Here is a 13,199-nt window from a genome sequence, read left to right on the forward strand (position 1 = left end):
GAACTCTCTGGGAGTCCCTTGAAGCCTCTTCCCCCTCTGTGGACCTCAGTGGCTGCTCTTCCTCCTCGCATGGCAGCCACTGCCATTTGCAGAGTGCTCACTGGCTGCGAGGTACCTAGCCAACCTTCCTCTGTAGCCCAAGGGGGAGGATCCAGGCTTGGGGGTGGACCCTGCACTCTCAACCCCACCCCTTAGCTTTGAATTCCAGCTCAGTCTCCAAGCAGCTGAGTGACTGGAGGAGAAGGTAAACAGCTTCACCTCTTGGAACCTCAGCTGCCTCACCCCCTGTGGACCTCCCAAACACACCCAGGGGGTGAATGAAGTGTGAAGAGCCAGACCTGGTGGGTGGGGGTGCACTGCCTGGGAGCTTCAACTAGCACAGGTTGAACCCCAGCCAGGGCTGGTGAGTCCTAAATGGGAGGGCAGCCTTTTGTGGGGCCTGAGGGCCAGGCCAGGACGCCAATCCAATTGCTACTTTCTATATGACCTTGGATGAGGATTAAATGAGTTAATAGAAATCAAGCACCTGTAGACAATGTCTGGCACCAAGTGCTGCATTAAGTTAATATGTCCAGACTTTCAGTCTCAGACTTGGTTCTTCCCTCTATAACCTGTGACCCTCATTGGCTCTACTGGTCACTGCTTCTGCAGCCACACCTGCTTGTCAGAGACCCCCAATCTCTCCCGACTCCCAATCAGCAAACTATCAACCCTCCGTTTTGAGTTGGGGTCCTCTCCTCTCTGGGGCCACTAGTCTTGGGGCCCAGCAGCCTGCTGGGTAACTCATTCCTCACTGCCTTTTCCCAATCCTGCCCTCCTTGTCATCTGCTGTACCACGTGCACAGTACAGGGATCCAGAAAAGGAGGCTGGTTGCCAAGGCAACAGAGGATAAAGCCCTTGCTCTGCCAGGCTGCTGATTGGCTAAGACAGGTCCCACCTCCTGCCATTCTGAGAGTGGGGAGTAGAGAGAAGGGTCTCAGATGGGCAGGGAGAGGTACCAGTGTGCTAAGCCAGCTGAGGACTGCCCCCACTTGGCCCACTCAGAGCCGGAGAAGCTCTGTCTCCCAAGGGGGGCGTTGGCTTCGCCCTATCTCTGCCTCCAGCACCCAGAGCGGCCACAGATGGCAGTGTCCCTGGGGACAGCAGCTGCGACTGAGTCTACAGGCCGATGCTGAGCTGCTCAGGCCGAGGCCGTGTGCTCAGCATAGAGCCCCCTGGAACAGGCAACCGCAGGGCGTGAGGTGGGTCCACGGGCATGCAGGGGCACTGAATGGTACCAGTGGCTTGGGAGGCAGGGAGAAGGGCTCTGCAGCCTTCAGACTGTCCTGGACAGAACGGTGGCTGAAATGGGCCTGGAAAATTTCTTATAGATCATCTGGTAACCCCATCCTCACCCTGTCACTGTGTACAGGAGACCCTGGAGCCCAGAGATGGTGAGGAATGGTCCAAGGTCACACAGAAGGCCTGTGAGTGTTTTGCATCTCTACTTAGCCCTCCCCTGCCCCCCTGAAGTCAGGAAAAGGTCTGGGAGTCCTTTGTCTGCCCCAGAATATCTAGAATTTTGTCTGCAGGGCTGGAGAGTTTGTGGAACCTGAACTCTGCTCCCCAGATCTACAACATTGCAGCTGATGTGGTTTGTTCTGCCCTAGCCCCCGTTCTCATACTTAAGCCGGAAGGAACAAAAGTCGGGGCTGGGTATGGGGAAGGGGCATGAATCATGTTGGCCTTAGTCAAGCCAGTTCGGGTCAGCCTCCCTGCCTGAGGGCCCCTCTTCCTCTTCCCAGCAACCCTGGCAGCATAGGGCAATTCTGAACTTGCTCAGAAAGGTAGATGGGTAGGAGGGTGCTGGGCCCTCCACACTGCCCTCTGCTGACTTTAGACAGTGCACTCTTCATTTTATTCCTCCATGAATAGGGCACCTTAAGATGTCTGTGTTTCTGAATAGCCAACAGGGGCCCTGGATAGGGGGCAGAGGAGCTCAAGAAAGATGCAGGACCAGGATGTGGCAATATCCTCCTCCGGGGGATCATGGCCCACCTGGGATTAGGGGGACAAGAGAAATTGGAGTTTGGAGACAGAGGTCAGAGGAGCTGGGGCTGCTCCTTAACTTGCCCTCGGGGGCCATTTCATTCATCCCTGCTTCCCCAGAAGCCCAGGTGGGCCTGTGCTCGTTTCATCCTGCTCAGTATCTTTCCCTGTCCTGAAGGGCTCAAGCCATAGAACCTCACTGGGTTTTGGGGTCCAGCTCCTCTACTTCCCATTTGGGTATCCCAGGGTAAGTTAGTGATCCTGTCTGGACTTCTGTTTCTTTATCTGTAAGTTACAGGCAGTGACACCTGCCCCACAGGCCTGGCCTGAGGTCTGTGGAAGTGCCCTAGTGGTGCTCTTCCTGCCAGGCAGACAGAAGGGGCTCCTGGGTCCACCCCTTTCTTATACCTCGGGCAAGTTTTAGGAGGTTTAAATGGGTCCTGCTCATTTCTTCCCTGGAGGAGATGATCTGTGATCTGGCTTTTGAAGTGTGAACAAGAGTTTGCCCAGTGACCAAGAACGCAAAGAACATTCCAGGGAAAATGAAAGCAGACAAAAAGCCGGGGACTGCGTAACATGCAGTGTTCACAGGTGACTGACAAGCAGTTCCACAATGAAATGGAGGGTGTGGAGAGCAGGCAGGCTGCACAGAGCACCTTCCACTGCTACCACCCACTTTCCTGCTTTCTTCACCTCTAGTTCACTGGAAATAATAATAGCAAATATTTGTTGAGCACTGATTCTGTGCCAAGCAGCATGACTTCAGATATCCTTTGGGCAATCATTAAAAATTCACAGTGCCTTTAGGAAACAGGTCCTATTTCTGTGCCTGTTTTGCAGCTAAAAGAAACTGAAGGTAAGAGTAGAAGAACAAACTTACTATGTAGAACCTACTATGTGCCAACATTTCATATAAATCAACTCACTGGGCAGTCACCAAAACCCTAGAAGCCAGGTGCTGTTATCATCCCAAGGCTCTAAGGACCTTGCCAGGACTTTTGATTCTAGTATCTATGGCCTTATAATTATGAAATTTGGCCTGTTCAGACCCTGTTACAAAGAAGCAGGTCCCCTGGGGATGGGTATTTGCTTTTACAAGGCCACAGCTGTTCAAGGTGTGTAGGTGGCCAGGAACCCATGCATCTGTTGGGATGGGGGCCGCTGGCAAACAGCAGACATTGCAACTGCAAAACCAGAGCTGGGCGCAGGGACACAGGGAGACCAGAGGAGGCTTCTCCCCACCTTTACTGAGGCTTCATCCAGGGATGGGTCACCACACTAAATCCTCACTGGGACCTGTGCCAGGGCTGTGTTAGTTTCTCCTTCTACAGGGGAGGAAGTGGACACCCAGAGAGGTTAGGCAACTTGCCTAAAGGCACACAGCTGGACAGGGACAGGGTCAGAGCTGTGCTTATGAGCTGTGCTGAGCCTCCTCTTATAGGGTGAGTAGGAGCTGGGGGTCTCCAGTTGATGGGGACAGGTCAGTGCGTGGTTAGAAGGCCTGGGCTGCTAAGGCACCATGTGGTCTGGATCAGGCTGCCACTGCCCCTCGCTCTCCCGGACCCCAGTCTCCCTACGTGTAAAGTGGCGCTTGGGGCCCCGGTCTCTGAGGGTCTCTCTGGGTGGGCGCCACAAGGGGCCCTTCCACCAGCTCTCGTGGCCCGTGTCTTGGCAGCCAAAGCCGCCGCGATGCCGCACTTTCTGGACTGGTTCGTGCCTGTCTACCTGGTCATCTCCGTGCTCATCCTGGTGGGTTTCGGCGCTTGCATCTACTACTTCGAGCCGGGGCTGCAGGAGGCGCACAAGTGGCGCATGCAGCGCCCCCTGGTGGACCGGGACCTCCGCAAGACACTGATGGTGCGGGATAACCTGGCCTTTGGTGGCCCGGAGGTCTAAGAGCCGACGTGCGCAGGTCGCAGGTGAGGGTACCCGGTGTCCTCGCTCCACCCGCCGAGCCTGGAGACTCTCGAAGCAAAGGGAGGATGACCCCTTGGTCCTCCAGCTATCTCTCTGCAGCCCGGGCTTCCAGCATAGCCACCTGGTCCTCCGGGAGGCCCCTGGCCGTACAGGTGGGGCGCCTGGAGGTCTTGAGGAGGCCGAAGGTATTGATCGCTTCTGCGGACCCCCTGGGTCAAGCCAGCTCTCTCCGCGGCGGCCTTCCCCAGCTCCGGGGACATCCCCCACCGGCCCCTGGGCTTTGTGCTGCCCAGCATTCTCCCCCTCCACCTGGAATCCACATGGCTGCTCCTGCTTGTCCTGTGCCTGCGGATCCCCCTTTCCCCACTGAATCCCCAGTCTCCCTCGCTCCCCTCCCTTCACAAAGGCATCGGCCCTGCAGCTACTTGGGGAAGGCTTCAAAGCTGACTCAGGGAAAGGGCCTCCGTTAAAGGCTGCCTGCCCAGCCCAGCCCAGCCCCACCCTTCGGGCTTAGGCTTGGAATGGTTGAGGGTGGGTAGTAGGGGTATTTGCAGAGGGTAGGGCCATGGGAAGGGGAGTGTGTGTGTGTGTGTGTGTGTGTGTATTCCGTGTGTGAGAGTCCCAGGGCTCTGTGGGTGTGAGGACTGTCCTCAGTTGGTTCCAACTCCCTCCTTCTGCCTGCTAAGGCAGCTGACAGGAGTCCCTGGCCACCCACCCTCCCTATCCCATGCTGCACTTCCAGGATTGAGCCCAGCCCCTCTTGAGCCAGGATGCCCAGAACACAAGCCCACCCTGGAGCCCTCCTCCTGTGCAGAGTCTTCATTGCCTCCCTTTGGATGTAGATTGACAGCCTGTCTCACTATCCTTTGCTGGGGCTTCCATCTTCATTTATTCCCAATAATAAAGACTTCATGACTACCTTTGCAGGACTATCCTTTTTTGAAAGGATATCAACTCACCCACTGGGTCCTTGTGAAAAAAATATGCTAGCTCAGTACTTTCCATTTTAGGGATGGGAACACCAAACCCCAGTAAAGGTTGAGCAGGGTTTCTTAATGGCAGCATTATTGATATTCTGGAGAAGGTCATTCTTGGATGTAAGGGGCTGTTGTGTGCATTGCAGGATGTTGAACATCCAGGGTTTCTACCCATTAGAAACCAATAGCACTCGCCCTTTCTCCTGTCAGAGCAATAAAAAAAATGTCAACTGGAATCCCTGGGGATAGTGTACAGTTAGAATATAAATTCAGGCACCAAGAGGCCAAACAACAGGCCTTAAAGCCAAAGAGAGTTTTTAAAAATTTTTTTTTAGTTGTTGATGGACCTTTATTCATTTATTAATTTATATGTGGTGTTGAGAATCAAACCCAGTGCCTCACCCATGCTAGGCAAGCACTCTACCACTGAGCCACAACCTCAGCCCAGCCAAAGAGAATTTTATTCCTATGGATGGTGCAATTTACAAGAGTTTGTTCAGAACCAATTTGGTGGCTAGTTCTCATCCAGGGTTCAGGAACCCCAGCGCCTCCCCCTGTTTTTGCCATGCAAAAAACATTGACTGGTTTACACGACCTGAGCTGATTCGTCTGCATCCTGAGCAGCAGGATGGAGGGATGGTGGGAAGGATGCCCCTGCCCTTGAGGGACACTGATGGCTGTAATCATGACTCCCCATCGGTTAATACTTAGTTGCATGGCTACCCTAGCTGCAAAGAAGCCTTTAGCTTGGTGACTGTGTATTCAATTAAAAAGTCCACCTCTAAAGTGGGACAATAATGGAGACTGCTGCCAGTTTATTTTAGTGGGGATTTGCCTGAGGGCATAGAGAAATGGGCTGGAGTCAGGGCTTGGGCATGTCACTTGTGTGTTCCATCTCTCTGTCCTTGTCTCTCATTCTCTTAGTCCTGCCTTCCTCTGTGTAGGTTTTATGTGCCCCCCAATAGTCCCTGGTTTCCACAGCCCTCCAGTGCCTTGATTTCAGCACAGCTAATCTCTCAGCGGTGGGAAAGCTCAGTGGATTTACATTGGCCCCCAGGGTGCATGTGCTTGGGAATGGGGTTCTCTGATTGGCCAGAGAGTGCTTGTTCCCACCCCTGGAGTTAGGGGTGGAGTAGGATGCACATGTGCCTCCCATGGGCTGAGAGGGATATTGGGTAGGGGAAGGGGAAGGGATGCTGAATGAGGAACTGAGGTCATTGTTTTACAGGGGAGGGGACAAGCTTGGAGAGGAGGAGAAAACCATCTAGGATCACCCAGGGTTTGAGACTGGATGTCTGGGGGTCTGAGTGTCTGGACAGGAATCCCTAGAGTTTGGTAAGCCTAAGAATCTGGGTTGAGAGTTGGAGCACGAGAATCTGAGTTTGGGCTGCAGGGCAGGCAGGATGTGGCAGAAGTAGGTGGGCAAAGTGGGTTCTCTAAGGACCCACTGGAGGGTAGGGCCCTTCCAATGCCTTTCAGATCACTCCATGCGAGATTGGGGTGGGGGCAACACCACTCACTGGGTAGCTATTCTGCTCTGCCTCAGTTTCTCTTACTGTGTCAGGTCCCGATGTATTCTGGGCTCCCTTCCCCCAGCGAGCAAACATCTGACATTTGAAGATCTGGTTTCACAAGTCTTTTTTCTTACTAATAAGTAATATACAGATGTGGTGGTGGGAACATGAAGTTAAGAGAATTCTATAAACTGGGCCTACTGTACTGACACCCCACCCCTAAGCTTTCTTTTATTGGGGGGATGGGGTTACCGAGATTGAACTCAGGGGCACTCAACCACTGAGCCACATCCCCAGCCCTATTTTGTATTTTGTTTAGAGACAGGGTCTCACTGAGTTGCTTAGTGCCTCAGCATTGCTGAGGCTGGCTTTGAACTCATGATCCTCCTGCCTCAGCCTCCCAAGCCACTGGGATTACAGGCGTGTGCCATGGCACCTGGTCCATGCTTCTTTTTTTTTAAATTTTTTTTTAGTTGTAGTTGGACACAATACCTTTATTTCACTTATTTCTTTTTATGTGGTGCTGAGGATCGAACCCAGGGTCTTGCACGTGTGAGGCGAGCTCTCTACCCCTGAGCTACAACCTCAGCCCCCCATGCTTTCTTTTATGCAGAAATTTACCTGTAGTCCTGCCTGGCTTAGGTCAATAGGATACACTATGTTGCTCAGCAAATAACCTGTTATCTGTAGGAGAAATGCAGGTCTGAAAGACTTCTCCCTGCTGATAAGAATGCAAGTTACCCAAGGTGCTTTGTGACCTTTACACAGATTATATTTCAGAACTCAGAGAGATAGGATAATTAGGAGCAAGCCCCTTAACCATAGAGTCTGTAAGAACAAGTTCCAATAAGAACCAACCAACTTGGGCCAAAGTGACCCAGAGTTGCCTTGGACTTTTAACATTGTCTGCCCTCTATGGGGAAGGCTAGTGATGGGGACTTGGAAGTCTGATACAATTCTGCTGTCAGTCAAAAGCTAAGAGGTAAACCTGGGTTGGACTCCCTGGATACTTCCCTGAGGCCTCCAATAAAACTGGAGAGCAGGAGGAACGTGCATCCCTCCTCTCTCTGAGAGGACCTGCTCTCTCCCTTGACAGTGTCCCCTTTTTCCTTTCTCCTATCTTTTCTATTAAGCCTTAGAGACTTAGTGAGAATTTCAGCAACTTAACAAGACCCAGCCTCAAAATAAAAAGGACTGGGGATATAGCTCAGTGGTGAAATGCCCCATATTCAACACCTAGTGCCAACACAAATAAACAAAAACCATAACTGACTGTGTCTTTAGTGTTGTCTAAGGGGGCACTGGAGAGAGGTTTGACCCAGAGGGTAGAAGCTACAGAAACGGACCAGTGCTCATGGAGGCAGGACCTTTCCATTTTCTAGGGCATGCCAGACTGGATGGGGAGCAACTTGAAGCCAGAGCCCAAAGATAGTAAATTCTAGAAGTCAGTTAAATTATGCATCCTTGGTCAAGTTTCTTGAACTTGCCTCACATTTCTGTATGCCAGGCCCTGAAATCACAGCTGATTCCAGTCCAGGTACAGGGTCCCGACTGGTGCCAACATTGTGCTCAACTCAGGTCTGGGGCTCCACAGAAACCTGTTTACTTTCCTATCCCTCCTGCCCTGCCTCGCTGGGTGATGGCAAATGTCAAAGGAAATTTTGGGATGAAAGGCACCCAATAAATGCTGTCCATCACATAACTCTCCTGATAAGCTCTCCAGGAGCATGTCAAATGCCAGCTCCATCCCGCCCACATGACTCCAAGAATGCAAAGGTAAAGATGTAGTCCCTGAATCCAAAGAGCTCACTAACCGGAGGGGCAAACGGATGCATAAAGTGTTATTGAAATATGTGCGAGAAACCAAAACAGAGCCGAAGAAGTGCCTGACTCCCAGCGAAAGAGTTGTCAGGAAAGCTTCTTGGAGAAGGGGGTTACCCAGCTGAAGGGTGCATGAGTTTCCCTTGTTAGAGGAAGAGGAGCCCGCACTGCAATGTCATGGGGACTAGGCAGAGCCTAACCTTTTCGGGGAGATGTGAGTTAAAGCTCAGAATGCCAGTGAGCAAGTAGTGGGGCGAGGGAGATGGAAAGTGACTTGACAAGGAAGGCTTAGAATCAAGGGGACGGCCTGAGGAGCCTTCTGTCACCTCTTCCAGACAGTCTTCCTTGACCCCACTACAGGCTTTCTCCATTTCAGCCTCCATCTTGTGTGGGACTTTGTTCACATGACAGTGAGAAGCAGCCACCGCAGCTTGTCGTCCTGTCTGTGGCCTGCCTGGCACTTGGCAGGGTCCCCTTGAAGGCTTGCTTGTTGGATGAATGGGGCTAGTCTCTTTGAAATTCTACTCAGAGGCCAAGATTTTTGAGTGGTTTAGAACTATCAGGGGGTCAGGCTGTGTGCCGGTTTTTAATTTATGCTTTGGGTGGTTTTGCAGAATCTTGGGAGCTGTCAGGTAAGGAAGGGCGGGTGTGTCTGGGCTTCACCCAGATCAGAAGGACAGGAGGCAGGAATGTTCAGGGTCCCTGCGTGGGAATGGTTGCAATGTTCGGACTCTAGCTGGGAGGGAGGCACAGGCTTCTCATTGTTTCACCTCCGCAGTTCTCCACTCTGGCCGAGTGGGAAGGGCTTGGGAAGGCCAAGAGAGCAGCTTTAGGAGAAGGGCAAAGGCTGTAGGCTTCCCTACAAGACGGTGACAAGCTCAACAGTCCTTCCAGAGGACTCTGGGTAGACAGAGCTGCTCTTTCTCCACCCATAAGTGGTGGTGAGGGTCTCAGAATCTGGAGCCTGGAAACCTAGATGTCCAGCTGCCAATGCACTCTGTATACAGTGGCAAGTTCATGTCCCACTCTGTTTCTCTGGCTCTGAACAGCTGGAACTGGTGTGGATGTCAAAGGACATCATGGGAGGAAAATAAACAAGGAGACTGGAATTCCACAGCAAGCATTTTGGGGAGGGACTGAACCCAGGGCCTCACACACTAAGCACATGCAACACCACTGAGCTTCAACCCAAGTCCCAAAGGCGACGGTTTTCATGGCTCACATGAATTGAGCTCACAGCACACTACCAGTGCATGATGAGAGGTTTGGTAGCTTCCTGGGGATTGGGCCAGCACCTCTCACCTCTTTTTTACAGCAACCTGTGAGCAGGTGCTCAGTACCATTCACCAAGTATTTCTGGCTGCCCAGCTCTTAGCACATGGTAGAATTATTCTACCCTGCCTCCTTGTGATGGGTGGGGCCGTCTAGTTAATGAGCTGTAATTAGCTGGCATTTGCTAGCTAGTCACCAATTCACCAGTCTCTCCTTCCCTCTGCCAAGATGACCAGCAATGCTCTGGAGGGCCATTGCTCCATCATCCCGAGTCTTCAAGGGAAGATGACATGGAGCAAAGCTATAGCTGACCCAAAGTATGGTAGACAGGAGGCATGAATGAGGAATCAGCCTTTGGGGTTAAAATCCACTGGGATTTTGGAATGGTTTGTTACTGCAGCATAGCTTACCCCATCCTGCCTGATCCAACCCCCATTTTACAGAGAAGAAACTGGTGCTCAGAGAGACGAAGTGACTTGTTCAAAATCACATAGCTGTAACAAGCCCACATATGAGACTCCAGGGCCTTTTCCCCTTGTCTGGAAGGCCACCACAGTGATTTTGTGCTTGAGTGGAGATATCTGCCTTCTGAGGACACTTCCCGGCCTTGAGTCAGTCTTTTCTTCGGTGGGAAAGAAGGATGTGTACAAATGCAAGGAGGTCATTGTCACTAAGGGCCACTAGAGGGCAGCTGGACCCAGGCCTGTAATTAACAGGCAGGCAGTGTCCGCAAAGGTGCTCAAAGGAGGAGAGCTCAGGGGCAGATGGGCAAGAGGAAGGAAGAGTTGGAGGAGACTCAGACCTCGCTTTCAAGGGACAAGAAGGAGGAATTCTGCATCTTCAAGCTAGAACAGACCACATGAGGGCACCTGGTGTTTATTGGAAAAGGCACTGCGGTCCAGGAGGGTGGGGGATCTGATAGAGGTCACACAGAGAGTCATTGGCCAAAGTGAAAAGAGAACCCAGGGCTGCTGACTTCAGCGCAGGGTGCTTTATCTCCCAGAAGCAATGTAATCCAGCGGGGGTGGGCCGTAGAGCCCCCACCCCCAATCCGTCCAGGCAGAGCTGTACTCTTTCCTCCCAGCAGCCACCTTCTTCCTCCCCCCAGCCTTAAAGAAAGGAGGGAGGGGGAGGAACTCCAGACAGCTCCCCTCCCCCTCCCCTGGGACTTCTAGCCAGTTGCCCTGGAAAACCTAAAGCCTGAAGGGGAGACAATGGTTGAGAAGAGGGGAGGGCACCGGGTCTACACATTTTACCATCCAACTGTTTCGTTTATTATATTAATTTTGCAGAAACTTACTGAGGGCAATTCTTACCAGGCCTGGGACCCAGAGAAAAATAAAATCCAGAACTGTGCTGTCTAATACAGGAGCTGCAGATTAAAATGAAATAAAAGATCCAGTTCCTTGCTTACCGTAGCCACATTTAAGTGCTCAGGAGCCACTGTAACTAATGGCCATTGCATTGGACAGTACAGATATAGAACATTTCCATTATCACAGAAAGTTCTATTGGCCAGCGTGGTCCAGAAGCTCACTGGCCAAAGAGAGTGGCACGTAGGGATATAGACCAGTGTGGTGTGGGCTGCAGTGTCCTCATTGGCAAAAAGCAGGTGGCAAGGTGAAGATTTTTTAAGATGCCTGGAGGGTGCTTAGCCTAGTTCCTGGTGCAGGGTGAGTGCTCAGAGGATGTTGATGTCCCCATCACAGGACAGCTATAAGGATGTTTCCACACCCCTACAGTATGTGCCCATAAGTGGCGACTCTTATTGCCACCATTATGAGAGCATTCCTCAGACAGAGGTAACCTGGGAATGGAGAAGAAGACACCCAGCCCAACAGCCAGGGTCTGCTGAAAATCTGCATTGCCAGGATGGGAGGCTTCGTGGGTCTCCTCGGCCAGGCCTTGGCCCAGGTCATTTCCTTCCCTCAGGATCTGAGTGGAGAGAGTCCAGCTGGAACGAGCTGGGGCTTAGGGATTTGTCATTGAGGGACAGACCTAAGTTCCAGGAATTCCAGCTTGCTTGAGAAAAGACCCCAGGTGTGTAGGCAAGGTGCCTGAGGGTCACAGAACGCAGAGTAAGGTGGCATGGGGATAACCAGGGGAACACTATCTTTGGAGTATCCCTATTCTTACTGGAGATATCTCACCAGGGGCCAATCTGTGGGAGACAGAGCACATTTGAGGAGGGCAGCCAGCAGGACACCCCCGCCTCCCAGGTGGCCTTGAGTTCACAGCAGCTGAGCCTGGCTGTTGTGAGCCTCCCCTGACCCTTTAGGATTCCAGAAGCTCAGAGCAGCCATTCACTGACACCCACTCCTGAGGAACCAGCCCCTCCCTGCCCCAGAGCCCAGCCCAGCTGCCAGATGTAGTTGGAGGCACAGGTCAGGAGAGAGCTGGGCCCTAGGCCTGGGGTTGTGGCCTGGAGGCTGAGTGGGAGCCCAGAAGGGGACCAGAGGAAGGAGGCCACCATGGCCAGCTTCTGGGTACAGAGGAGGTGAGGGCCTGCACTCACCCCAGCTCCTCAGGCCAAGAATCTGCAGCCTGTGTTACCTGCTGATCAAGGTAGGAGGGTATTTGTGCCATGGGGATAAAGGGGGAGGAAAAGGACCAAGGGCCATGGGGATCCTGGCTCAGTGAGGGGATGGGGATCTGAACACAGATGAACAGATCTCACAAGTCCCGACCAGCTCCCTGCGTGTGGCTGTGCACACTGAGGGTAGATGTCTGCGGTTACGTGTCAAGTGAACACAGTGCGCCCAGAAGCCTGTGGTTGTAAATAAGTGGGCAGAAGGGTAGAGCTTCAGGGATATGCCCATGGGGAGGGGACTGAGGCAGGACAGTATTGGATACAAATATGTGTCTGGGGACACACTTTAAGACGTGACTAGGACCCCTCTGCTGCCCTGTCTCCCCTGTCCCTGTTCCAGACCTGAGAGAGCTGGCTCTAGAACGGCTCTCCTCCCCCACCAGCCCTCACATTTGAAACCAACTTTCCTACCACCCGGGCCTGGCCCCCCCATGCAGATGGTCAAGTTCACAGTGTCGAAAGCAACAGAAACAACTTTGTCCCAAAGGATGAGTTATATGGATCCTGGAGTGGGCACCAGTCAGCCATCTGGGGACCCTAGAGAAAGGGAGTTCCACCTCCCTGACCACCAGGCAGTAGCCTGCGCCTCATCTTCAACATCCCTCTCTCCCTATTCCCTCCCTCCAGGGAGCCTTCTCCAGACCCCTCCCAGACACCTCCACAGCCCTCAGAGGCTTTCATTTGTGTCCCCATGGGCCCCTTGAGTTAATTCTGTCCCCCTCTTATCCCTCTGTCACCCTGCCTCTGAGTGACCAGTCCCACAGCAGTTCTGATCTTCCAGGCCTGAGCATCTTTGTAGCCTGGAGCCTGGTTTTATCCACAGCCTTGTCTCCTCTTCACCCAGAGGTACAGCCTAGGAGCCCCATGTTGGATTTTCAGAAGGAGCCTTCACTTTCCCACCTTTGGGTGTCTGTAGGAACTGCCTGGTGCCAGCCCCACCTCCCTCTGTTGACACAGACTTTGGGCGCATGCCCAATGTTTACTTCCCTAGAGCCCTGCCCACTTCCCTGCTGGGCAGTTGGGGATGGCAGTCTCCCCATGCAGTGGGGCAATGGCTTGCTCACCAGACATGTCTCCTG

The 13,199-nt window shown here is 52.7% G+C and overlaps 1 protein-coding gene across 4 annotated transcripts; it reads left to right on the forward strand.

Annotated features, from left to right (window-relative positions):
- The first annotated feature begins 138 nt into the window (after positions 1 to 138).
- Smim45 (small integral membrane protein 45) lies at positions 139 to 4,868 on the forward strand. Of its 4 annotated transcripts, XM_046429629.2 has the most exons (4): positions 139 to 1,242; positions 1,413 to 1,467; positions 1,573 to 1,634; positions 3,705 to 4,868. In XM_046429629.2, the coding sequence occupies exon 4, from the start codon at positions 3,719 to 3,721 to the stop codon at positions 3,923 to 3,925; it is 207 nt and encodes a 68-aa protein (XP_046285585.1). In that variant the 5' UTR covers positions 139 to 1,242; positions 1,413 to 1,467; positions 1,573 to 1,634; positions 3,705 to 3,718; the 3' UTR covers positions 3,926 to 4,868. The 4 variants fall into 4 exon arrangements, with proteins under 4 accessions (XP_046285585.1, XP_058430239.1, XP_058430238.1 ...); XM_058574255.1 differs by lacking the exon at positions 1,573 to 1,634 and having other exon boundaries at positions 146 to 1,242; positions 1,372 to 1,467; XM_058574254.1 differs by lacking the exon at positions 1,573 to 1,634 and having other exon boundaries at positions 149 to 1,242.
- The last annotated feature ends 8,331 nt before the right edge of the window (positions 4,869 to 13,199 follow it).

This window comes from Marmota monax, unplaced genomic scaffold, assembly GCF_021218885.2.
Source record: "Marmota monax isolate L192 unplaced genomic scaffold, Marmota_monax_Labrador192_F-V1.1 WCK01_AAM20220418_F8-fsc00051, whole genome shotgun sequence".
Lineage (NCBI taxonomy): Eukaryota > Metazoa > Chordata > Mammalia > Rodentia > Sciuridae > Marmota > Marmota monax.